The 27,787-nt window shown below is 42.4% G+C and overlaps 1 protein-coding gene across 1 annotated transcript in view; it reads left to right on the forward strand.

The window, feature by feature from the left end:
• Positions 1–27,428, forward strand: part of TRANK1 (tetratricopeptide repeat and ankyrin repeat containing 1) — a 276,987-nt gene extending 249,559 nt beyond the window's left edge. The window contains exons 21-24 of the mRNA XM_075315070.1: positions 17,430–17,575; positions 17,690–20,607; positions 21,560–21,661; positions 25,547–27,428. Of these exons, the coding sequence (XP_075171185.1) occupies positions 17,430–17,575; positions 17,690–20,607; positions 21,560–21,661; positions 25,547–25,641 (3,261 nt within the window). The 3' untranslated portion in view covers positions 25,642–27,428. The remainder of the gene's footprint in view (positions 1–17,429; positions 17,576–17,689; positions 20,608–21,559; positions 21,662–25,546) is intronic.
• The last annotated feature ends 359 nt before the right edge of the window (positions 27,429–27,787 follow it).

The following is a 27,787-nucleotide window of genomic DNA, read 5'->3' on the forward strand; positions in this document are numbered from 1 at the left end:
TGTCGCTCCATTGGGAGACCCAGACAATTGGGTGTATAGCTTCTGCCTCTGGAGGCCACACAAAGTATTACACTTTAAAAAGTGTAACCCCTCCCCTCTGCCTATACACCCTCCCGTGGACCACGGGGTCCTCAGTTTTATGCTTTGTGTGGAAGGAGGCACACATCCACTCATGCATTCTCATACTTGGTTATGTCGGTTGGAAGAAAAGAGGGCCCCCACGGGGCCCCCGGCATGTTCCCTTCTCACCCCACTATGTCGGCGGTGTTGTTAAGGTTGAGGTACCCATTGCGGGTACGGAGGCTGGAGCCACATGCCGTCTCCTTCACCATCCCTTATGCGGCTCTGGGAGAAGTGGGATCCAGAGCGGTCATCCATTTGCTGGGACCGTGCTTTATCCGCAGCCCCTGGTGGAACTTGCCGGACCGGAGCCTCTTCAACCTCAGGGACCGGCCCTGCAACTTAAAGGTACTCTGTGTCCCCATAGGGGACTGTGCAGGGAGCGCACCTTCTTCCCGGAAGCCGCGGTAGTTGTGAAATTGAGGAGGCCGGTGGACTTGCGCGCCGACCGTGCCTGCTTGTCGGGTGCGGCCTCAAATTTAGTCCCCGGCTTCACCACGGCCTAGTCGCGAAAATCCCGCCCCCGGGCCTGCCTGTCAGGGGTAAGGGCGGGATTACCGACATGACGTCGGATGTGAGGGCTGGAGCATCCTGCATGTCTTCCTCCCCCCTCACTGACCACTGTGGGGACCCCAGATTCCCGCTCTTTGCTGGCGCCGCCCCGGCCCCACTCCTCCCCTGAGAGCTCCGGCGGCCATTTTCTGGCATTCTGCCGGTGGATGCTTCTCAGTGAACAGCTCTGCAGCTCCGGGGGATCCACGACAGAGAATCTGGAGGACACACTCCGCTCGTTAGCGGTCGGTAAGCCACACCGGTCACCCGGTGCTGGTCCCCCTAGGGTGCCGGAATAGATACACATATATATATATATATATATATATATATATATATATATATATATATATATAATAGATATATATATATCTGTTCGGTCAGGCTGTATACCCTTTTTCCCATATACCCTCAGTGGTCACTCTCCTAGGAGACAACAGCATGTCGTCCACAAGGAGCAAAGCTACTAAGGCACAGGTTTTTTTCGCGGCCTGTACCTCTTGTGGGGCTATAGAAAAAGAAGTTTCCAGCGCCAGGAATAGATTAAAAATCCTTTTTTATTGAAAATAAGGTAATAAAAATCCAGCAGATACCATAATAGATGTCAGAAAGATGGCAGAACAACGCGTTTCGACGCTTCAGGTCTTAGTCATGTTCTGACTTAGAGTGTAACCATCTCCCTTAAATCGGATCCCTGGTCCACTAATTAGTTTCACATGTGTGGTTTCACTAGAGGCAACTCCTCAACTAGTAATTACGAGGGATCCGAAACAATGGAGATACACAGTAGCAAATTCACATATATGAGTATACATGATATAATATGGTATAATGCAAGTGTGCACAGATACAAAAAATATATACACAAAAAACATATACACATAAAATGACAACATATTAAAAAACATTTGTATAGACCGATTTCCCTTGTTGTTTAATGTAACTATGAATATAGTATATAGTGATCCAACAAGACACTCTGCGTATAGCAATATAGATATAGTTAAATACCTCAAGAGATATATGATCTCTGATAAGATGACAATCTGACAAATAACTTCCCACATATATATAACATATGCCTTCCCTTCAACAATATACCAAATGCAATAGTGGATGGATATTATGTACTAATCTAACATTCCATTCATATTAAGATAAGCAATATTCCAATAGCAATTTTTTGGTTGCAAGCATATGGTAGAGAGAAGAAAAAAAAAAACAAAAAAACAAAAACGCATAGTATGAATTGGGATATAAGTCACATTGATGCCATTAGGTGTAATATCAATAAGGTGTAATACCAGTTATATTTAATAGTGTAATATCAGATCCTGGCGATTATTTAAGCCTTCCGGATGTCTAGTGTTGAGAGTAAAAATCCAGAAGGATTCCCTATTTAATAATTTCCTTTTATGATCTCCACCTCTGATCGGTCTGGATATCTGTTCTACACCCTTGAATTGAAAGCCGCTAATATCACCCTGGTGCACCAAGGCAAAGTGTTTTGAAACTGCTGATATAGCAATTGCATTCTGTTTAAAAACATCTGAAAGATGTCTTCTAATTCTTACTTTCAAAGGGCCCGTCGTGCAGCCTGTATATTGAATATTACAGGTTTTACATGTTATTACATATATGACAAAGGTCGTGTTACAATTGATTAGGGAGTTTATGTGGAAAGTTTTTTGATTTGAGGTAGACTGAAAGGTTTTTCCTTTCTGTGCAAAACCGCACGCTTTACATTTGTTCGCACCACATTTATAAAAACCTTTCAGAGTAATCCAAGAGGGTTTCTCTCTATGGTCAGCTTCACTCAAAAAAAGACTTGGAGAAAGAATGGTACCAAGGGTAGGAGCTCGTTTAGCAACACATCTGATATTATTTTTAGTTGTTTTAAAATTGGGTCCTCACCAAGTATAGGTAAATATTTATTCACTATTTTTGTAATTGAATCAAATTGTTTACTATAATTAGTCGAAAAAACAATATTATTGCTTTGTTCCAATTTATTCTTGTATTTTCCTTTCCTTGAATTTGTTCCCAATAAATCTGATCTATTTATTTGTGCCACTATAGATTTGGCTCTATTAAGAACCCAGTCAGGGTACCCTCTGTCTGCAAGTCTGTCACAAGTCAAAGTCTCTTCCTTAAAATAGTCACTAGATTGGGAACAATTTCGTTTCATTCTAATTAGTTCTCCTACAGGAATATTATATTTGGTCCGTGAGTGATGGCATGAGTCTGCTGTAAGGATAGAATTAGTAGCAGTAGATTTACGGTATGGTTTGATAATAACTCTATTCTTATTCTCAGAGCATAAAGTGATGTCCAAGAAGTTCATAGTTGTCTCATGGAAAGAAGATGTAAATTTCAAATTAAAACCATTGTCATTAATATAGGTAAGAAAGTCTTGTATGGTATCAGTAGGGCCCGACCAGATCATAAGCAGATCGTCCAGATATCTGCCATACCATTGCAGATACCCGGAGAATCTATTCTGTTCAGCATATAAAAAATCCTCCTCCCATCTCGCCATCACAATATTTGCAAGCGAGGGGGAGAAGCGGGCCCCCATGCTAACTCCTCTACACTGTAAATAGAACTTTCTGTCAAACGAAAAATAGTTATGATTTAAAAGAAAATCAATTGAGGAAACTATGAAGTCCTTGAGACATGTATCATAATCACTGAATCTATCCAAATGCTGATACAGACATCGTAATGCAATGTTATGAGGTATGGATGGATAAAGGGATATTACATCACATGATAGCCATAAAAAATGATTTTTCCACTCCTATCCATCCAATGCTCTAACAACCTCTTTTGTATCCCTAATGTAACCCGGTAATTCAGGTATCAAGGGTTGAAGAAATTGGTCTATCCAACCCCCCAAATTTTCACCCAAAGATCCTATACCCGAAACAATTGGCTGTAGTGGGGGGGGGGAAAGATTTTTATGGATCTTTGGGAGACAGTGGTAGATTGGAACAACAGGATTTTTATTGAATAAAAAATCCTTTGTTTTATCATTGATAGCACCAGTACAGTTGCCTTCCTCCAAATTTTTTAATAATAAATTATTATAATGTCTAGTTGGGTCACCATTCAATTCAATATATGTGTCTGGATCCTGTAGATCCTGTAGTACTAATTTTTTATATAGACCTGAGTTTAATAGGACAATGGCGCCCCCTTTGTCCGCCTCCCTTATTATAATATCTGAATTCGTCCCCAATTCTTTTAGGGCCAATCTTTCCCGGTGGCTCAAGTTGTCTCTAGGGGGCGCCATTGTCTCACTCCACTCAATAAAATCTTTGACAATAAGTTCCTGAAATAAATCCAGGATTTGAGGTCGAGATTGAAGGGGATAATAATCCCTATTTGGAAGTGGAGGTTGTATGTTAGTGGCAATTCTGTCTGGCAAAACATCAGTCTCAGCAGAGAGAAGTCGCAAGGTCATTAGACTTTTTTGTTCACAGAATGTCAATAAGGGAACATCAGCACTGTTATCAATAACAACATCATGATTAATATCCTGTGGAGGAATAGGTTTGTTAGTATCAAAAAAATGACATTTTAACGTGATATTACGAGCAAATTTGTTCAAGTCCAAAATAGTCTGGAAGATGTCAAAATTGATATTAGGAGCAAATCCCAATCCCCTACTGAGTAGGGAGATCTGTTGTTCTGACAAGATGTAACTGGACAAGTTCCAAACAGGAATATTTATTGTTTCTGATGTTGGTAGCGGTACAAAGGAGTGTTGTTTCTGATGCTTCCTCCCCGCTCGTCTTGTCCGTTTTTTGACTTGTTTTTTAAAAAAGGTTGTGTAGGGTTTCTTGTTTTATTTTGTTTGGAACGGGTGATTATGACAGTTGAATCAAATGAGGAATTTGAAAGATCCGTTGCCCCATCTGATGTAGAGGGGAGAGACATGTCACCTGCAGAATCTGTGCAATCAAAGTCCACTCTATTATAACTGGAGTGACGTCTCCTTCTAATAATGGATCTGGGTTTATAATTCCAGGTATAAACTTCATTTTTGGCATAATCACTAGAGTCTCTCAAAAATTTCTTCTTTTTAATCTCCATTATATTATGTTCTAATTTGGATAATTTGGAATGTATTTTATCATAGGAGATTTTCAAATTTTCCACATTATTAAATTTTTTGAGTGAGTCCTTAATATTAGAGATATTAGATTTAATCTGTGAAAGTTCCAATTCCTCCTGTTGCACAATGAGATTCATTAATTTAACAGAACAGTCACTCAGTATAGTGTTCCAATTATTGGTGAACTCTACATTATACTGACTGGTAGGAAGTTTTCTTATACGTAAACCCCTAGGAATCATACCTTTATCGATGTAATTCTTTAAAGAGGTTGAGTCCCACCAAGTCTTGAGTTCTTTAACCATATTCCTTTCAAGATCCAGCATAGAACTTTGTAGTGAGTCCTGTTCAGAGGTAGATGAGGTTTCAGGTGCGTTGAAAATTAATGCCACTTTAGAGAGTCTGTTGGAATAATCCTCTTTATCCATAGGGAAATCCGGTCCAGATTCTGACATAATATATGTGTAGATATTATATAGTATCAAAAAAGTCCGTCAGGAGCACAGGACAAAGCCGAGATATATGTCCAAGAAGATAGGGGAGAGTCCAGCTCACCAAGGACTGACCTGCTGGTTGCAATCAGGGATCCTGCGCAAGGAATGAGGCTTTTAATATCCCTTTATCCATCCATACCTCATAACATTGCATTACGATGTCTGTCTCAGCATTTGGATAGATTCAGTGATTATGATACATGTCTCAAGGACTTCATAGTTTCCTCAATTGATTTTCTTTTAAATCATAACTATTTTTCGTTTGACAGAAAGTTCTATTTACAGTGTAGAGGAGTTAGCATGGGGGCCCGCTTCTCCCCCTCGCTTGCAAATATTGTGATGGCGAGATGGGAGGAGGATTTTTTATATGCTGAACAGAATAGATTCTCCGGATATCTGCAATGGTATGGCAGATATCTGGACGATCTGCTTATGATCTGGTCGGGCCCTACTGATACCATACAAGACTTTCTTACCTATATTAATGACAATGGTTTCAATTTGAAATTTACATCTTCTTTCCATGAGACAACTATGAACTTCTTGGACATCACTTTATGCTCTGAGAATAAGAATAGAGTTATTATCAAACCATACCGTAAATCTACTGCTACTAATTCTATCCTTACAGCAGACTCATGCCATCACTCACGGACCAAATATAATATTCCTGTAGGAGAACTAATTAGAATGAAACGAAATTGTTCCCAATCTAGTGACTATTTTAAGGAAGAGACTTTGACTTGTGACAGACTTGCAGACAGAGGGTACCCTGACTGGGTTCTTAATAGAGCCAAATCTATAGTGGCACAAATAAATAGATCAGATTTATTGGGAAAAAATTCAAGGAAAGGAAAATACAAGAATAAATTGGAACAAAGCAATAATATTGTTTTTTCGACTAATTATAGTAAACAATTTGATTCAATTACAAAAATAGTGAATAAATATTTACCTATACTTGGTGAGGACCCAATTTTAAAACAAGTAACTAAAAATAATATCAGATGTGTTGCTAAACGAGCTCCTACCCTTGGTACCATTCTTTCTCCAAGTCTTTTTTTGAGTGAAGCTGACCATAGAGAGAAACCCTCTTGGATTACTCTGAAAGGTTTTTATAAATGTGGTGCGAACAAATGTAAAGCGTGCGGTTTTGCACAGAAAGGAAAAACCTTTCAGTCTACCTCAAATCAAAAAACTTTCCACATAAACTCCCTAATCAATTGTAACACGACCTTTGTCATATATGTAATAACATGTAAAACCTGTAACATTCAATATACAGGCTGCACGACGGGCCCTTTGAAAGTAAGAATTAGAAGACATCTTTCAGATGTTTTTAAACAGAACGCAATTGCTATATCAGCAGTTTCAAAACACTTTGCCTTGGTGCACCAGGGTGATATTAGCGGCTTTCAATTCAAGGGTGTAGAACAGATATCCAGACCGATCAGAGGTGGAGATCATAAAAGGAAATTATTAAATAGGGAATCCTTCTGGATTTTTACTCTCAACACTAGATATCCGGAAGGCTTAAATAATCGCCAGGATCTGATATTACACTATTAAATATAACTGGTATTACACCTTATTGATATTACACCTAATGGCATCAATGTGACTTATATCCCAATTCATACTATGCGTTTTTGTTTTTGTTTTTTTTTTTTTTGTTTTTTTCTCTCTACCATATGCTTGCAACCAAAAAATTGCTATTGGAATATTGCTTATCTTAATATGAATGGAATGTTAGATTATTACACCTAATGGCATCAATGTGACTTATATCCCAATTCATACTATGCGGGGGTTTTTTTTTTCTCTCTACCATATGCTTGCAACCAAAAAATTGCTATTGGAATATTGCTTATCTTAATATGAATGGGATGTTAGATTAGTACATAATATCCATCCACTATTGCATTTGGTATATTGTTGAAGGGAAGGCATATGTTATATATATATGTGGGAAGTTATTTGTCAGATTGTCATCTTATCAGAGATCATATATCTCTTGAGGTATTTAACTATATCTATATTGCTATACGCAGAGTGTCTTGTTGGATCACTATATACTATATTCATAGTTACATTAAACAACAAGGGAAATCGGTCTATACAAATGTTTTTTATTATGTTGTCATTTTATGTGTATATATGTTTTTTGTGTATATATTTTTTGTATCTGTGCACACTTGCATTATACCATATTATATCATGTATACTCATATATGTGAATTTGCTACTGTGTATCTCCATTGTTTCGGATCCCTCGTAATTACTAGTTGAGGAGTTGCCTCTAGTGAAACCACACATGTGAAACTAATTAGTGGACCAGGGATCCGATTTAAGGGAGATGGTTACACTCTAAGTCAGAACATGACTAAGACCTGAAGCGTCGAAACGCGTTGTTCTGCCATCTTTCTGACATCTATTATGGTATCTGCTGGATTTTTATTACCTTATTTTCAATAAAAAAGGATTTTTAATCTATTCCTGGCGCTGGAAACTTCTTTTTCTATTTTCAATTGGATGGTTACCGAGCCTCATTCCTTGCGCAGGATCCCTGATTGCAACCAGCAGGTCAGTCCTTGGTGAGCTGGACTCTCCCCTATCTTCTTGTGGGGCTATGTTACCTGCGGGTTCCACCTACCCTCACTGTGAGCAATGCTCGACTCCTGTCTCGCTTGCTCAGCCGGAGCCTCGGGCACTGGTGGGCCCCTCGGCTCATGTAGACCCCCCTGCTCCCCCTGAGCAGGCTGCAGGGACAGAGTCACCGGTGTTGGCCTCTTTTGCTGAGAAACTATCTCAGTCACTTTCCCAATCCATTGCACTGTCTATGGACAAATGGTCTTCTAAACTCCTTGAGGCATTGCAGTCCAGACCGGACCTTCCACAGGCCCCGGCCCCTGTTAGGTTGTCTCCTCCAGGCCCCTCTCGGTCCGCGCCGCAGCGCGCTCCCAGGTTGGCCCCTAGGTCTCAGGCGGAGGACTCCTGCCCGGACCGCAGTCCCAGACCAGCTAAGCGGTCTCGCTGGGACTCTTCCCCGACTTCCTCACGCTGCTCGGGATCCCAGCTTGAGGACTCTCAGGAAGACGAGGCGGAAGTGGGAGCTCAGGGCTCTGACCCTGACTTTGCCCTTAACCTTGATACACCTGAGGGGGAAGCCTTAGTAAATGATCTTATCTCGTCCATCAACCAGGTGTTGGATCTCTCACCTCCGCCTCCTCCTGTAGAGGAGTCGGCGTCTCAGCAGGAGAAACACCAGTTTCGGTTCCCCAAACGTACGCGCAATACGTTTTTTGATCACTCTAACTTCAGGGATGCTGTCCAGAAGCCCAGAGCGGTCCCGGACAAGCGCTTTGCTAAACGTCACACTGACACGCGTTACCCCTTTCCATCTGAAGTCGTTAAGGGTTGGGCTCACTCTCCCAAGGTGGATCCTCCAGTCTCCAGATTGGCTGCTAGGTCCGTTGTGTCTGTTGCAGATGGCTCATCCCTGAAGGATGCCACTGACAGACAGAGCTCTTGGTGAAGTCCATCTATGAGGCCACGGGCGCGTCTTTCGCCCCGGCCTTTGCAGCCGTGTGGGCTCTCCAAGCAATCTCGGCTTGTCTGACTGAGATTAATGCTGTCACACGAAATTCTGCTCCGCATGTTTCGTCTTTGACCTCTCAGGCATCAGCCTTTTCGTCCTACGCCATGAACACCGTCCTGGACTCCACTAGCCGTACGGCTGTAGCATCTGCTAACTCCGTGGCAGTCCGCAGGGCCATGTGGCTGCGCGAATGGAAAGCAGACTCGGCTTCCAAGAGGTTCTTAACTGGTTTGCCTTTTTCTGGCGACCGTTTGTTTGGCGAACGATTGGATGAGATTATTAAGGAATCCAAGGGAAAGGACTCCTCCTTACCCCAGTCCAAACCTAAGAGACCTCAGCAGAGAAAAATCCAATCGAGGTTTCGGTCCTTTCGTCCCTCTGCCAAGCCCCAATCCTCTTCGTCCAACAGACCGGAGAAAGGCCAGAGGAACTCCTATGCGTGGCGGTCCAAGTCACGCCCCCAAAAGGCCGCAGAAGGCACTGCCTCCAAGACGGCCTCCTTATGACTCTCGGCCTCCCCTAGCCGCATCCTCGGTCGGTGGCAGGCTCTCCCGCTTTGGCGACGCCTGGTGGCCACATGTTCAAGACCGATGGGTGAGAGACATTCTGTCTCATGGTTACAGGATAGAGTTCAGCTCTCGTCCTGCGGTTCGTTTCTTCAGAACCTCTCCGCCCCCCGCTCAGGCCGACGCACTTTTTCAGGCAGTGGACGCTCTAAAGAAAGAAGGAGTTGTGATCCCCGTTCCCCTTCAGGAACGTGGTCGCAGATTTTACTCCAACTTGTTCGTGGTGCCAAAAAAGGACGGGTCATTCCGTCCCGTTCTGGACCTCAAGCTACTCAACAGACGTGTGAGAACCAGACGGTTTCGGATGGAATCTCTCCGCTCGGTCATCGCCTCGATGTCACAAGGAGACTTCCTAGCATCGATCGACATCAAGGATGCTTATCTCCATGTACCGATCGCACACGAACATCAACGTTTCCTGCGTTTCGCCATCGGGGACGAACACCTTCAGTTCATGGCATTGCCTTTCGGCCTGGCGACAGCCCCACGGGTTTTCACTTAAGTCATGGCATCCGTCGTGGCGGTCCTGCACTCTCAGGGCCACTCGGTGATCCCCTACTTGGACGATCTCCTAGTCAGGGCCCCTTCTCGGGTGGCGTGTCAACAAAGCCTTACCGTCGCTCTGGCGACTCTCCAGCAGTTCGGGTGGATCATCAACTTCCCGAAATCCAAGTTGACACCGACCCAATCACTGACTTACCTCGGGATGGAGTTTCATACCCAGCAAGCGTTAGTCAGGCTACCGAGCGACAAACAGCTTTCTCTGCAGGCAGGGGTGCAATCACTTCTTCGGAGTCAGTCACACCCCTTAAGGCGCCTCATGCACTTCCTGGGGAAGATGGTGGCAGCTATAGAGGCAGTGCCGTTCGCGCAATTCCATCTACGGCCACTCCAATGGGACATTCTCCGCAAATGGGACAAGAGTGCGGCTTCCCTCGACAAGAACGTCTCTCTTTCCCTTGCAACCAAAACATCACTTCAGTGGTGGCTCCTACCTACATCTCTGTCGCGGGGAAAATCCTTCCTACCCCCAACTTGGGCTGTGGTCACCACGGACGCGAGCCTTTCAGGTTGGGGAGCGGTTTTTCTCCACCACAGGGCTCAAGGAACCTGGACTCCGATAGTATCGTCCCTTCAGATCAATATCCTGGAGATAAGGGCAGTATATCTAGCCCTATTGGCTTTCCATCGGTGGCTGGAGGGCAGGCAGATCCGAATACAGTCGGACAATGCCACTGCCGTCGCCTACATCAACCACCAAGGCGGCACTCGCAGTCGTCAAGCCTTCCAGGAAGTCCGGCGGATTCTGCAGTGGGTGGAAGCCACAGGCTCCACCATCTCCGCAGTTCACATCCCGGGCGTAGAAAACTGGGAAGCAGATTTTCTCAGTCGTCAGGGCATGGACGCGGGGGAATGGTCTCTGCACCCAGACGTGTTTCGGGAGATCTGTCGCCGCTGGGGAACGCCGGACGTCGATCTCATGGCGTCACGGCACAACAACAAGGTCCCGGCCTTCATGGCACGGTCTCAGGATCACAGAGCTCTGGCGGCGGACGCGTTAGTCCAGGATTGGTCGCAGTTTCGACTGCCTTATGTGTTTCCCCCTCTGGCGATGCTGCCCAGAGTACTACGCAAGATCAGGTCCGACTGCCGTCGCGCCATTCTCGTCGCTCCAGACTGGCCGAAGCGGTCGTGGTATCCGGATCTGTGGCATCTCACGGTGGGTCAACCGTGGGCACTTCCAGACCGCCCAGACTTGCTGTCACAAGGCCCGTTTTTCCATCTGAATTCTGTGGCCCTCAACCTGACTGTGTGGCCATTGAGTCCTGGCTCCTAGCGTCTTCAGGGTTATCTCAGGATGTCATTGCCACCATGAGACAAGCCAGGAAGCCAACGTCCGCCAAAATCTATTACAGGTCTTGGCAAATCTTCCTATCATGGTGCGCTGATAACGGTTTTTCTCCATGGCCGTTTGCCTTACCCACTTTTCTTTCATTCCTTCAATCTATCCGCCCTTTCCTCAATTTGCAATCTACTAAAATGCTAGTGCATGCCCTCATAATCTCCCGCCTCGACTACTGTAACATCCTCCTCTGTGGCCTCCCTGCCAACACGCTTGCCCCTCTCCAGTCCATCCTTAACTCTGCTGCCCGACTTATCCACCTCTCTCCTCAATACCACCCCGCTTCTCCTCTCTGCATGTCCCTCCACTGGCTTCCAATCTTCCACCGTATCCAATTCAAACTTCTAACACTGACCTACAAAGCTGTGCATAATCTTTCCCCTCCGTACATCTCCGAACTACTCTCCCACTACACTCCAACACGTCACCTCCGGTCCTCCCAAGATCTCCTCCTCTCCTCCTCTCTCATTCGCTCCTCACACAACCGACTCCAAGACTTCTCCCGAGCATCCCCAGTCTCCTGGAACTCGCTGCCTCAACACGTCAGACTATCCCCTACTCTTGCAAACTTGAAACGGAACCTGAAAACGCACCTGTTCAGAAATGCCTACAATCTACAATGAACTCGCTGCCGCCCGACCACCGTGCGCAGCTGCCGCCCGACCACCGTGCGCAGCTGCCGCCCGACCACCGTGCGCAGCTGCCGCCCGACCACCGTGCGGAGCTGCCGCCCGACCACCGTGCGGAGCTGCCGCCCGACCACCGTGCGGAGCTGCCGCCCGACCACCGTGCGGAGCTGCCGCCCGACCACCGTGCGGAGCTGCCGCCTGACCTACACCCCACCTATTGTCTCCTCCCCATAATCCTATAGAATGTAAGCCCGCAAGGGTAGGGCCCTCTTCCCTCTGTACTAGTCTGTCTACTGTAACTTGTATACGTATTTTGTATGTAACCCCCTTCTCATGTACAGCACCATGGAATTAATGGTGCTCTATAAATAAATAATAATAATAATAATAATAATAATCTGGAATGGACAAGGGTTTGTCCCTCGGCTCTCTCAAGGGCCAAGTATCGGCGCTCTCCGTGTTTTTTCAAAAGCATCTAGCCAGGCTTCCGCAGGTCCGCACGTTCCTGCAGTGGGTTTGCCACATGGTCCCACCTTACAAACGTCCGCTGGAACCCTGGGATCTTAACAGGGTTCTAACGGCTCTTCAAAAACCACCTTTCGAGCCGCTGAGGGATGTCTCTCTCTCACGTCTTTCGCAGAAGGTGGCCTTCCTAGTGGCAGTCACATCACTTCGGAGAGTGTCTGAGCTCGCAGCGCTGTCATGCAAAGCCCCCTTCCTGGTTTTTCACCAGGATAAGGTGGTTCTGCGTCCTGTCCCGGAATTTCTCCCTAAGGTGGTATCCCCTTTTCATCTCAATCAGGATATCTCCTTGCCTTCATTTTGCCCTAATCCAATTCACCAGTGTGAAAAGGATTTGCACTCTTTGGATCTAGTGAGAGCACTCCGGTTCTACGTGTCTCGCACGGCGCCCCTGCGCCGTTCAGATGCGCTCTTTGTCCTTGTCGCTGGCCAGCGTAAGGGCTCTCAGGCCTCCAAGTCAACCTTGGCTCGGTGGATCAAGGAACCGATTCTCGAGGCCTACCGTTCTTCCGGGCTTCCGCTCCCTTCAGGGCTGAAAGCCCATTCTACCAGAGCCGTGGGTGCGTCCTGGGCATTGCGGCACCGGGCTACGGCTCAGCAGGTGTGTCAGGCAGCTACGTGGTCTAGTCTGCACACTTTCACGAAACACTATCAAGTGCATACCTATGCTTCGGCAGACGCCAGTCTAGGTAGGCGAGTCCTTCAGGCGGCGGTTGCCCACCTGTAAGAGGGGGCCGTTTTTGGCTCTTTTTATTGAGGTATTCTTTTACCCACCCAGGGACTGCTCTTGGGTGTCCCAATTCTCTGGGTCTCCCAATGGAGCGACAAAGAAAAAGGGAATTTTGTTTACTTACCGTAAATTCCTTTTCTTCTAGCTCCTATTGGGAGACCCAGCAACCGCCCCTGTGCCCTTCGGGCTAGTTGTTCTTTTGTGTACACATGTTGTTCATGTTGAATTGTTCTTTTGGTTCATGGTCTTCAGTTCTCCGAACATCCTTCGGATTGAATTTACCCTAGACCAATTTATAAGTTTTCTCCTTCCTGCTTTTGCACCAAAACTGAGGAGCCCGTGGTCCACGGGAGGGTGTATAGGCAGAGGGGAGGGGTTACACTTTTTAAAGTGTAATACTTTGTGTGGCCTCCAGAGGCAGAAGCTATACACCCAATTGTCTGGGTCTCCCAATAGGAGCTAGAAGAAAAGGAATTTACGGTAAGCAAACAAAATTCCCTTTTTTTTTGTGCAGTTTGTTTTTTTTTTGTTTACTACATATTTATTTACACTCTATTCTTATATTTTTTTTCTATTTTTTTATTTTGAGACTTCTTTAAAATTAATTCCTTATGTACTCCAGCCCCCCTTCACCACTACCAGGATGATATTTATGTAATTTCATTTTTTTATGTGCAAAATATATGTTCTACATACAACATTTTGAAGAATTTAGTGCAAAAAGCATACCGCAAGACAAAAGAATAGATGATAGATGGTACCGTTAGAATTAACAAACATTCCCATTGGATGTTTTTCAATAGTAGTAATGCATTTTATTCAGCAACACAATTTACATTAAAATTGCTCTCTTCTTTACTGCTGTTGTGTCACACACTACTTTTACAATTTCTTCAGTGTTTTATAACTTTCACTCACTGTATAGATGAGCAAACCCATGGAAGTTTGGTTCGATAGGTTGCAGCCAAACTGTACCTCCACTGGTCCGGACTTGGCCCAAACTCTAATGCAAGTCAGTATTTGGGCAGTTCAGCTCTCCTCCCAAATACAGCCAGCCATAAGCATAACTCTTTGAGGAGATGGTGGGCGGGGTTTTTCAATTTTTGTGGGGGGTTAGAGGGGGTGTTTTACACTATTTCCGACCATGCTGTTGTTTCCCCCAAGTAAGAGCCATTCAAACACTGCAAGCAGCTCACACTGGGCTGAGCACAGAGGGTTCCCGAGCACAGCGATGCTTGTTCGAGTGGTCAGCATATGTAAAGCACCTGATCTTCAAACCCAAACTTTGTTTTTTGGAGGTTTTTTTAAGGTCGGTGTTTTGCCCGAAAATCGGGTTTACTCATCTCTATTTCCTATCTCCAAGACTAAGTTGTGCACTATAATGTTTTTGTGGTGAAGCTGGATAGTGCGAGAAGATCAGAGTTCATATCGTGGCCATAGGGATTGAAATCCATAAAACACTGGAGAAACTGTAAAGATAATGTGTGACAGCACAGCAATGAAGACGATGAGAAAGAGTGAGATTTTAATATGATATGTATAATCCACTTATTCAGTGGAATCTGGTGATGGAAACCGACTCTGCTGTACAGCGTGCCAGGCCTGTGCACAGTTATGCTCCACTGGGAACGCTGATCTCTGACTGACCACCAATGTACAAGACCGGCTTGATAAAGAATGTAGTTTCCCTTTAAAACGCGTTGCTGCATAAAACACTCTTAGGGTATGTGCGCACGTTGCTTTTTACCTGCTTTTTACCTGCTTTTTTGCTGCTTTTTCTTCTGCGCTGTTTAATGCCAAAATGGATGTGTTCTTCTATTCAAGCAAAGTCTATGGGAATTTGGGTTTCTTGTTCACACTATGTTGTTCAAAATGCTGCCTTTTTGTGGCAGAACTTTGGTCAAAAACTCAGCTTTGCAGTGCAAAACCCAAATGGCAAAAACAATTGACATGTTGCTTCTTTGAAAAGCTGAGTTTTTGACCAAAGTTCTGCCACAAAAAGGCAGCATTTTGAACAACATAGTGTGAACAAGAAACCCAAATTCCCATAGACTTTGCTTGAATAGAAGAACACATCCATTTTGGCATTAAACAGCGCAGAAGAAAAAGCAGCAAAAAAGCAGGTAAAAAGCAGGTAAAAAGCAACGTGCGCACATACCCTTATACTGTTGACAAATATTCATCAGGAATTTGCCTTGTTTTTCCAGACCTTATTATTACTAAAGGCCACGTCTCACTAAGCAACATCGCTAGCAACATCGCTGCTGAGGCACGACTTTTGTGACGTAGCAGTGATGTTGCTAGTGATGTCGCTGAGTGTGACATCCAGCAACAACCTGGCCCCTGCTGTGAGGTCGCTGGTTGTTGCTGAATGTCCTGTACCATTTTTTAGTTGTTGCTCTCCCGCTGTGAAGCACACATCGCTGTGTGTGACAGCGAGAGAGCAACAACTGAATGTGCAGTGAGCAGGGAGCCGGCTTCTGCGGACGCTGGTAACCAATGTAAATATCGGGTAACCAAGAAGCCCTTTCCTTGGTTACCCGATATTTACCTTCTTTACCAGTGTCCACCGCTCTCACGCTGTCAGTGCCGGCTCCCTGCTCCCTGCACACATAGCCAGACTACACATCGGGTAATTAACCCGATGTGTACTCTGGCTAGGAGTGCAGGCAGCCAGCGCTAAGCGGTGTGCGCTGGTAACCAAGGTAAATATCGGGTTGGTTACCCTATATTTGCCTTAGTTACCAAGCGCAGCATCGCTTCCACGCTTCGCTGCTGGCTGGGGGGTGGTCACTGGTTGCTGGTGAGATCTGCCTGTGTGACAGCTCACCAGCAACCCGTGTAGCGACGCTCCAGCGATCCCTGCCAGGTCAGGTTGCTGGTGGGATCGCTGGAGCGTCGCTTAGTGTGACGGTACCTTAAGGCCTCATTCACACGTCTGTGTTTTAACAGTGCACGACTTGTGTGTCTGTTTTACCATCAGTTTGTCATCATTGTTTTCTACATATGGCTAATTAAATATATAAAAGACAAAGTTTCTCCTATACTTTGCAATTTTAAACAAGTACAGCATGAATACAAAGTGGTGCAGAAGGGTTAATGCTGCGCTGCCGCGAATGAGAGAAAACTCCAGGAGAAATTCGATGGGGATTTTATTAACAACACATTACAGAGATAATAATCATCACCTTCATCAGGTCAAAATAATTTTTACCTGATGGAGATTCATTTCTCCAAAATACGTTGTTAATAAAATTGCCTTCGAATCTCCCCTAGTCTCCTCTCATTCGCGGCAGTGTGGCATTAACCCTTTCTGCACCAGTTCACATTCACTTTCCATATGGGGCTGCAGCAGCTGTGTGCTACGCTATCAGATTGGTTGTGACTGTCACAACCCATCATTGTGAGCCTCTTGTAGTGTCCTATCCTTATCCTCTCACATGGATTTGACCCTATTTACGCTCCTTTGTCTTCCAGCCTTTTTCAAACAAGTACAGTACACAGGTAGCACACGACCAGCGTCGGACTGGCTACCGGAGGAATCTCCAGTAATGCCAGGCCTGGATTCAGTTACCTGCATTGCACTTCGGAGCTCTCAACTTAGCTCCGGAGTGCAGCCTAGACTGCACCGCAAGCGCCGAGTGATTGATTCCCTGGCGATTGCAGTTCAGTTCATAACATCTGCGGACAGACCGGGCTGCAATCTGAAGTTCAGGTGAGAGCACCGGAGATCAGCCCAGCATGTCTTCAGCTGTCGTGAACTGAACCGCAATCGCCGGGGAATCAATCACTCAGCGCTCACAGAGCAGTCTAGGCTGCACTCCGAAGCTCAGGTGAGAGCTCCGGAGTGCAATGCAGGTAACTGAATCCAGGTATGGCATTACTGGAGATTCCTCTGGTAGCCAGTCCAACGCTGCACACGGCTGTCATCCATGTGCTGCACGTATTTTTCTCAGACCCTTTAACTTTAATTGGCCCTTTTCTTCCGACATACTGGAAAAAAAGCGGACATGTCTCCATGTGTGTTCCACGGACAAATAGCCTGTGTAAAAAAATACGGATATGTTAATAGCACCATAGATTATAATGGTTACATATTGTATCCGTGAACAAAGCGGATACAACACGTACATGCCACACAGATCTCTGAATCAGGCCTAACCAAAATATTTTAAATTACCTCTTTATTTTACAGACTAAGGATGCAGCATTCTTCTATAAAAAAGCACAAGACAATAAAGCTGCTGCTCAACTGTTCGAACAAGTTGGAGATTTTGAAGCAGCACTTCACTTGTATTCCCGCGATAAGATGTATGAAGAAGCTGTCAATGCAATGAAAAGGTGCAAAGTCATTTTAATTTCTGGTAGTATTAAGATCTGTATTCATCACTAAAAAAAACTTGACATTACATTGTTTTCTTTCCCTATAACTGTTGCCATTTTCTGCTTTTTCAGCTATCAGCAGAAAAACCCTAACACACCATTACAGTTCATTGGGAGGCAATTTTATTTGGAAGCTGCTGCAGATTTCTTCAAACAAAAGAAAATAAAGAAAATGAAGGAAATGCTCTTAAATCTTGATGTTGAAGATCAATTTGTTTTCCTTAAAAATCGAAAATGTTGGGCAGAGGCAGCAGACTTGCTTAAGAGTGAAAATAGGAGTGAGGAAGCTGCATCCCTGCTGAGAGAACAAGGCATGTTATTAGAAGCGGCAGACCTTACAACAAGGACAGACTTTCGAGCAGTGTGCCTGCTTGCGGAAGCTCGTCGCATCATGGCACATGACAAAGACCCTAGAAATGTCCTTTCAGAATCACTGAAACTTTTATGTGAAACAAATCAGTATGTAGAAGCTGCCGAGGCCACACTTCTTCAAGGAGTTCTGGAAAAAGATTTTATAAAAATCAGAAAGTCGTTCTTTAGTTTTAAGAAATCTTCCCATCATGCTGGTGTAGTGGAGGCATTGTTTGAAGCTTCAGTCTGCGATGAGTCCCATTCATCACTGCCGATAATGGCATCTTTTGGTCTAGAGTCCATGATAACATTAATAAAAGCTCTTAAGGAGACCAAAAACAATGCTGATAGAGAGGCAGTTAAAACATGTCTGGATTTTTATGGTCTTGTACAAATTGATGAACAAAATTTCTCTATTCTTCAACATGAGGGGCCTAGGTTTTCTAATATAGAAATAGATGGGTTTGAGAAAGCCACAGCTCTCAAGGACGTGAAATTACTGCTGCAAAAACATTTCCTGAAGTGGTTGCTTGAGATATCTGAAAAGCTTGTTGCAAATGTCTACCCAGATATATGTTCTCAGTACATAATAGGGCTAGAATGTACAGATGATCAATGCCAAGATTTTCATCAGCCTTTACAACACTATGAATTGAAAAAAATCTTACAGTCTAAAAAATCTTTAATAACAATTTGTGGATTGTTACTTGATGCAAAGAGCCTTTCAGATGAACATTTTGAAGAGGTTAATGAGATTGTAAACCTTCATGGCTTCAAGTACTGCAATTCTCTTTTACATCTAGTTTTTTCTAAACATTTTCACCTTCGGCTCCTTTCAGAAAATTCAAAAATGTGCAGAGAAGTACTGCTCAAATTTCCAGTGGCAGGGATGACTATGCTAAAAGAATATGTTTCTTCACTTTTGGGAGAAGATAAAATACAAAGAAGGGAGTCTACTGACCTTTGGCTAAAAATAATGCAGGTCTATAGCCTGCTTTCTAAATATCCAGATGGACTACAGCGTCTTCTTGAAGAAGAGGAAAGACAGTTTGAGAAGGAGTTAGAACTCCAAAAGACCAATGATCCTCATGGAGAAGGAAGCCGAAGAAGATTTTTAGAGGGCAAATATGGTATGCTAAAGCCCGATACAATGACTAACTCACCGAAAGTGACTCGCATCCATTTCTTTCGCCTTTTCCAGACCTCATTGCAGCAGCTTTATCAAGACAGGAACCCAGACAGTTGCAAGAGATATTTTTTCAGGTTCATGAATTTGCTAATCAAGAAGTGTGTTTTTCCATTGATTCCAAATATTGGAAACACCATGATGTTGCTTGAATTCCAGTTTATGCTCTGTTGTGCTGTTCTCATGAGGTTTGAAAAGGATACCAGAGTTGTGCTTCCGAAAAGCTTTCTTTCCATTTTCCACTATTGGGAATACATGTTTGGTAAGAAAGATAGCCTGAAAGATACGTACTCCATCTTGTGGGAATACAAACCAAAGGATGTTCGGCAACTTACAAATCACTTCAGACATCATAATTTATATCTTGCCAAAGTTCTTTCTGGTGTTGAACATCAAGAGTTCAACGTCCTTGTTGATGCATTCAATGATATTGATTGCATTTCTTCAGGAGAAGCTGAACGAACACTAGTATTTTGGTTAGTGTTGATGGTAAATCTTAACGGTGTTGTTCCTGAAAGGGCAAAATCTATGCTTGCAATGCTTATTCCAGATATCCAGAGTAGATTGGACTCTTTAAAAAATCAATTCCCTTTGAAAGTACCAAACAGGCTGGTTGGCATTGTAGGTAAGCTTAGCGCAACCAATAGAATGGAAGATCTGGTTTCATTGCTTCAGGAATTGCTATTACACCGTGATGACGAACGTTTAGTAGAATGCTCATGGAAATGGGACATTGCTTATGGTAAAGGACAAGTAAGGGGAATCTTCTTTGATGACAAGTTCCGATTTAGTAAACTTTCTTATGTTCATCACAGTATGCATGATAATAGAGCCAGTTTCATGTCGAATGAGCAAGAGGACTTTGAAGAAGAGAAAATTGATTTGGTGGCAGCTGTTGCCGCTGATAGACAGAAGCAAATTGCTCTGCGGCAATTACATATAGCATTTCTTGTTGTGTGCATAAGTATGAAATGGAAAAACGCAAAAAGTCGCATGCAAAAATATCACTTGGAGAAATACACATCAGATCATTTCAAAATTGCAAATGTTGACAAAACTCAGTGCGACTTATGTGGGGTGAAATTTTTACACACTGGAACCCTTCTTACCAAAGGAGAAATTGAAGAAGACCTGGAGGATGTTTCAAGTCCAGCTGTAGGCATTGAGATTCCTAACCCACTAGGGCTGAATGAAGAGTATGAAAATCATATTGTTCTAGAGAGACATAGACAACAGATGAATGACTACAACAAGTACCTTGAATTTTTTAAACTGGAAGTAGATACTGCCATCTACAATGGAAAGTCTCTTATACAGACCATGGGAGAGACTTCCAGAAACAAACTGATATCAAAAGAGGAATTATACTTGGAAAAGACTAAGATTGAGAACAAAATAAAAGCAATTGTTGATTTGATGGAAAATGTCTACGAGAAGAAGACCTGGTCTGAAGGTAAAGTGCCACTATATCTCTTTAGCTACTTATTTAGTTGTGCGCTTTAGCTGATATCAAAATTACTATTTAATATGACCCTAAGATAATCTAAATATCCGACTGGCCACGTATCCACTATGCCTAGATTTTCCACATCTACACATTTTGGTACTTTTTTTCTGCCTCTAAAAAGAAACCCAGCTGGCTCCTTAAGTCTCCAGGCATTTTTTCATCCTGACCAATAGTTATTTTCAGTTTTAAAAATTTAATGGAAAAAAATAATAATTCAAACAAAAGTTGCATTTAAAGAGTAACCATTGTTTACAGTTTTCCTACAAATCAATAGTACACATGAAAATAAGAGCATTTATAATAATTTTAGAGAAATGGTCTCATTTTTCCATCTGGGACTGATCGATCATTCTCAAAATTCTCAATGCCTGGGTAAAATCTGTTTTTAGTAAATACAGATTTTCACATTATTGAGATAGGACAGGATAGTTGCTGCTCATAAAGGTCTATGCAATACTGTAATTGTCCTGTCTGGAGAACTTGCAGCAGAATGTCTTTCTGCCTCTAGCACCTCCTTTTACCCACTCCCCTCTCCATAGAATTTTAAAAGCACCAACTGTCAGTCGTGTTCTCTGTTGATGCTCCTCCTTGCTACTGAAATAAAACCCATAATATACTTTCATCCATCCATTTCGATAGTCCAATATCCATGAGACCTGCATTATGAAGGCCAAACAAATATGGCTTTATTCTTGTTAGTTGAGTGCTTTCATTTTTAGATTTCACTAGACACAGTAACATCCATATTGTGTTGAATAGTTTTTAGGAAACTTTGCTATTTTTTGTTTCCAATAATCAGGACTCAGGAGTAGAATTCAGAAGGTATAAAGTAGTGCTATTATTACTATTATTGTGTGCATGGTGCTTATTTTGTTTATATTATATGACTTTTCTGCAGCTGAATACTTAATGTGGACACTCGTGAGTGACCTGACAGCCAGTATTTCTGAAAGCCACAAGTTACTGGAGAAGTCTGAACAACCAGCCACAAGATCAGAGGGTACTTGTCTGTAGTTTTTATGTTTTACCTGATATATGTGTAGACTATATATAATAATCAAGGGTGTGAAATAGGAAAGCATATCTGTGCGGGAAAAAAAACAGCTAAAGTAATCAGGGATTTCTCAAAAAATATACCTTTAGAAATGACATTTAGAAATGCTCCCGTCATTTTAATAAACTTAAAAAAATGAACAAACAGCTAAAGCCCGTTACTATTTTATGACAAAGTGAGAAAATATTAAGACTCACTTCTGAGGCGGTAACTCTCAAGAACAGAAAAGCCAGATTGAAAATGTTGTCTAATTTTCCAAATGGGTAAAATTGCTAAGTGCTTGTAAAAACTAGCAACTCTGCAGCTTACCCTTTATTAAAAATCTTCTCTGTTCTCAAGAATGGAGGAATTTTTTTAATTTTATAGTTTAGTGTTCACTGCCAAGGTTATTAGCCACCTCAGCTGTCTATTACTGGCGGCTCGTCCTAGACAAGGAGAGCAGTGCTTACAAGACGTTTTCTGTGGAGCTTGAAAGCGCAGCTAAGAAGTTTACTGGGGTCTCTGCCTTCTGCTATATTCAGTGTCCCTACTGCAGAGATAAAGGAGCATGGGAGAGCACATATTTTGGAAAATTGGTATGGCCACGTCCTTGATCTGAACTGTCAGCCATCAACAGCGCACTGCTCATGGGAAGCAGGGAGGCGGTGCGCTTTGGAAGGTTTAACATGAGAAAAACTCTTTAACTATACTGCAAACTATGTCAATGGAAGACTGCTACAGTAAATGTCTCAGGGGGGAAAATTCTAAATTGGTTCTTGTTCATAAGTTTTAGAATAGGCAGTCATTAGCTGCAAAGTATATGTATCTAATAATTATAAAAAGTAAAGGTAATAGTTTTGAGGAATGTTGGCTCTGACATGCAAAACTCTGAAAAAACAAAATAGCTGCACCAGCGACTTGTATTAAAAATTGCAGTCTTTTTATTTAAACTGCAATAAAACTTAACACTATATCCAACATATTGTAATCCGTTTTATGATGCGTTTCACATGTTCTCAGCCTTTTCTTGTCACACAAACGTGTAGCAATTTAAGACCATATGCAGCCCATCCCATGTTGTGACATAATACCCATGAGGATTAAACCAAAGGAATGAGCTGAAGTAATTTAAATGATTACCTTAGATTTTTGCAATTTGTATTCTTTTGTTGTCTTTTACAAGTAATCAATGTGTTTTAGTAGTATTATGTCATGATGTGGGAGGGGCTGTATTTGACTTAAAATTATTGTGCATATTTCTGTTTGAGATGCTATGATTTAAGTTTATACTGGCCGTGTTGAATATTATACTGAATGTGTTCTGCGATTTTATTATAAGTTGACTAAAGGATTACATACAATAATGTTTGTTTGCGTCCTGAGCTGTTGTTTTTAACGGTACCATTTTTGTGCAGATGCTACATTTTGATCACCTGTTATTGCATTATGCGCAAAATTTGCAGCGACCAAAAAACTTAATTTTGGCATTTAAATCGTACCGTCACATTTTGACAGCGTGATTTAAGCAGTTAACAGGCGCGGGTGGATCGAGGATCCACCTGTGCCTGTGAGGCACACATGTCTGCAGTTCAAATCAGCAGACATGTGCGAGAATCGCAACTGGCTTACCGCAGCAGTCTGCGGTGATTACCCGGACATGACTTAGGACGTACCACTATGGCCCGCGGTCATTAAGGGGTTACATTAAGCAACTTATCAAAGCTTTTACAACAGAATTCTGACTTAAAAGTGTTGATGATTTTGGCCCTTAGACTAGACAGTTGTGTAATTAAATATATACTACTTTTCTGTGAATGGAAAGTCATTTTTTTTTTTAATATTTACCCTACCAAATAAATCTTCCATATATACTTGGAATATATCATTCTGTTCATGAATATGGTGTCTAGATAGGACATCGCTCCATATACAAATCGGGGAAAGGAATCCGACACTCCTAAATTAAGCAAGAGATCTAGGTTTTGATGGAAATCGCAATCTTGAAATATGTAACATTTCTGTCAGCAAGACCTTCTTCAGACGGATTGCAGACACGAAACTACAATATATGAAATAGTACTGATTAGAATAAGGTTAGATAGGTCCTGGGCATCTACCCCTATTCTGTCAGTGCTATTTCATATACTTTCCTGTTTTGCAATCCATCTGAAGAAGGTCTTGCTGACTGAAACGTTACATATTTCAAGATTGCGATTTCCATTAAAGGGAACCTGTCACCTAGAATATGCGTTCTGACCTATCAGCAGATGCATGTGTGCCGTAATTACACCTCCCTACCCATCCCTGTGTTGTAAAATTGTATAATATGAAAGTAATAAAAAATGTTTTACTACCTTCATATTTCCTATGTAAATAGCAGGGTATAAGGTCACAGGGGCGGCGCCTTGCCCCTGCATACTTTCCGTGTATCACGCCCCTGTGGGCGTGATACCATGGAGTCACATGAGCGATGTCCCCGTCGCTTATACTATCCTGCGCGCATTGTGTCAGGCTTCTTTTCCAGGTCCTCACGTGCCGGCTTCAGACGCGCACTGCGCATGCACACAGGGGGCAATGCTCTAGAATCACTGCGTTGAGAAACACGTGATGGTGTCTCCGCATTGGATATGTTGATCTCCCTAAGGTCAACAATGCTTGCTTAAGTAGTCTTTTACTAGGCATTGCCCCCACTAGCCAGATTCCTACTCCACACTGATGAGGGGCAAATACCCCGAAACGGCTGTCTGTGGATGGATACCATGTTTGGTATAGGTGGGCTCCTTGACTGGAGACTGCCCTTCCCGTGGTTGTTCCTTCCCGGTGAAAGACCTGGCTAGTTTCCTGCCAGCGTTGAGAAACACGTGATGGTGTCTCCGCGGCTTTCTTATTTGCATACTTCCCAGGGGGCAATGCTCTAGAATCACTGCGTTGAGAAACACGTGATGGTGTCTCCGCAGTGGATATGTTGATCTCCCTAAGGTCAACAATGCTTGCTTAAGTAGTCTTTTACTAGGCATTGCCCCCACTAGCCAGATTCCTACTCCACACTGATGAGGGGCAAATACCCCGAAACGGCTGTCTGTGGATGGATACCATGTTTGGTATAGGTGGTCTCCTTGACTGGAGACTGCCCTTCCCGTGGTTGTTCCTTCCCGGTGAAAGACCTGGCTAGTTTCCTGCCAGCGTTGAGAAACACGTGATGGTGTCTCCGCGGCTTTCTTATTTGCATACTTCCCAGGGGGCAATGCTCTAGAATCACTGCGTTGAGAAACACGTGATGGTGTCTCCGCAGTGGATATGTTGATCTCCCTAAGGTCAACAATGCTTGCTTAAGTAGTCTTTTACTAGGCATTGCCCCCACTAGCCAGATTCCTACTCCACACTGATGAGGGGCAAATACCCCGAAACGGCTGTCTGTGGATGGATACCATGTTTGGTATAGGTGGTCTCCTTGACTGGAGACTGCCCTTCCCGTGGTTGTTCCTTCCCGGTGAAAGACCTGGCTAGTTTCCTGCCAGCGTTGAGAAACACGTGATGGTGTCTCCGCGGCTTTCTTATTTGCATACTTCCCAGGGGGCAATGCTCTAGAATCACTGCGTTGAGAAACACGTGATGGTGTCTCCGCAGTGGATATGTTGATCTCCCTAAGGTCAACAATGCTTGCTTATTCTAGATGACAGGTTCCCTTTAAAACCTAGATCTCTTGCTTAATTTATGAGTGCCGGATTCCTTTTCTTCTTTTTATTTTAATAAAATCTTCTAACTATGCTCCATATGTGATTTGATTTGCAGTCACTAATTTCAAGTTTAAATTTAATTTATAAAGACTTTTTTTTATCTATTCTTTGTCAGGATTTCAGGAGGACTGCGAAGTAGACTATGGAGATTTTGAAGAACTTTGTCCCAAAAAAATTAAAAGAGCCAAAAGAAAAAACAAGCGACGATGAGTCAAACATAAGACATCTCACACAGTTAATTATTTTTGGTTTGTTTTTGTTGTAATTTGTCAGTGAGTTGGTTTGTGTATAATGGGCACAATTGTATTACATGTATCACAATTTTCCTTGTACGATGCACTTTTTTTATTCTTTATTTTTCAACGTTGATTACTTGCTTTAGAACATCTTATGAATGATTTTTCCTTACCTATGATGACGTTAAAAACATGTCTTTTGCCTTTGTGTTTAATGTGTTGCCTAATGTGAAAAAGGCTGATAATGTGATATAAATTGACACTATGCGATCCACGGCATAGATTGTGAAGGTTGTCTTCACTTTCCTGATTCTCCAGCCATTTTGAAGCTTTTTGTTTGCCTTACTGTAATAACCTAACACTTTTAAACTAGAAAAGATTTCCGTAGCTTCTCTTCATTATCAATGCTTCTTATTGAGTTTACTGAGCTTTTCTACTTTTACGTTTGCTTTTGATATATTATGGATCTCGTACTTGATTGATAGTTCACATTCCTATTGGTTTTGTGAAGTAGCTAATATTAACATCTGTTTCCTAAATAAGCTTTAAAAGTGTAAAATGGCTATCACAGTATGTGTTGCATATTTTTTTTCATATGGGTAAATCATATATTTGATTATTCTTTTATTACAAAACATACCTGTTTCCTTCTCCGTTTTCTTTTTTTTAGTTCATGACATCAACAAATCTCAGAAAAGACATTAAGAATTGGCCCTGAATTGCAAATTCAGTAGCATTAACATTTTTTTTAATGTCTGTTCTGTTCATAATGATTCATTAAAGGGCTTGTGTTTGTTTGAAGGCCAAAATTATCCAATAGCGGACTGTCTTCTGCATCGGCTTTTAGGCATTATTTACAGATCCGCATCAGTGACATCCCATCTGCAGCACATGATCCCTACAGCCAATCACTGCCATAGCTGTAATGGCAAGTTTGACAGCACAAGACTGCTGAGGCCAGTGACTGGCTGCAGTGCTAACCTGATGGAGATGGGACGTTACCGCTACAGCCTTTAAATAGAGGAGAGGTGGTGTTGGAACGACAGGAGCTTCAGTATATAGCCAAGGATGAGATTACGTGTCCAATATTCATTTGTTTGAAAAAGATTTCAGTAAACAAAAACTGTATTTGTTTCAAAGGGAAGAAATACAGATACCCTTTAAAATGGATCCGTTCACATTGAATTCAGTGACTCAACAATCCAATTTTCATCCTTTTTTTAGCCGGATAGAAAAGTTAGGCAGATATTTTTGTTGCAGCTAAAATTATGGATTGCAACTGGACTTTGGTCAAACGGAAGACATTTAAGGAACTTTGTCTCCCCATTAAAATAGATGTATCTAGTGCTGGATCATTAGATCAAAGTGTATAAAAAAGCCGAAATGAATACTGGATTTGTGAACTCAATCTAAAGGTTATTTTAAATAATTACTTTATCTGTGGAGCAATTTAATTTGAAAACCAACAACCAATTAAAACCAAGTAAAACTGATCACTGTTTTGTCCAGTGCTTTTAAGTTTAATGCTATTTTGGAGCGTACAATGTAGTTACACATTCGCAAATAAAAGTGTAATTTGTTTATGTACTTTAAATTAAGTTTTACGTGTATTTGAAAATGGTTGCGTTATGTTTACAGCTTTGGTAAACTACCATAAGCAAGTAAAAGCGATGATTGCGTGTGCCTTGTGCAAGTTGTATTACTTTTTCAATAACATTCCTTTCCTTGTATACCATTTGCAGATTTTTATAAATACTGTTGTGAATTTTATAAATACAAATGTTTCAATTTTAAAACGTTTGGATGTGATTTATTTATTTTTATATATAATGTGTATGTGTGTGTGTGTGTATGTATGTACATATATATATATATATATATATATATATATATATATATATATATATATATATATGAGTCAATTTACAATAGGAGAAATAATTGCAAATCCACTATATATACACTGCATTTCCCCAACTAGTATATCTGTAATATTCTGATTGTAGATTATTGTAGAAGTATAACATGTGCAGAATAAGTTGTAACTTATATTGGGGCAAACATTATTACACAAGAACATAGCTCTACAAAGGCAAGTAAAGGGAATCTGTCAGGTTTAT

This window comes from Anomaloglossus baeobatrachus, chromosome 6, assembly GCF_048569485.1.
Source record: "Anomaloglossus baeobatrachus isolate aAnoBae1 chromosome 6, aAnoBae1.hap1, whole genome shotgun sequence".
Classification (NCBI taxonomy): Eukaryota; Metazoa; Chordata; class Amphibia; order Anura; family Aromobatidae; genus Anomaloglossus; species Anomaloglossus baeobatrachus.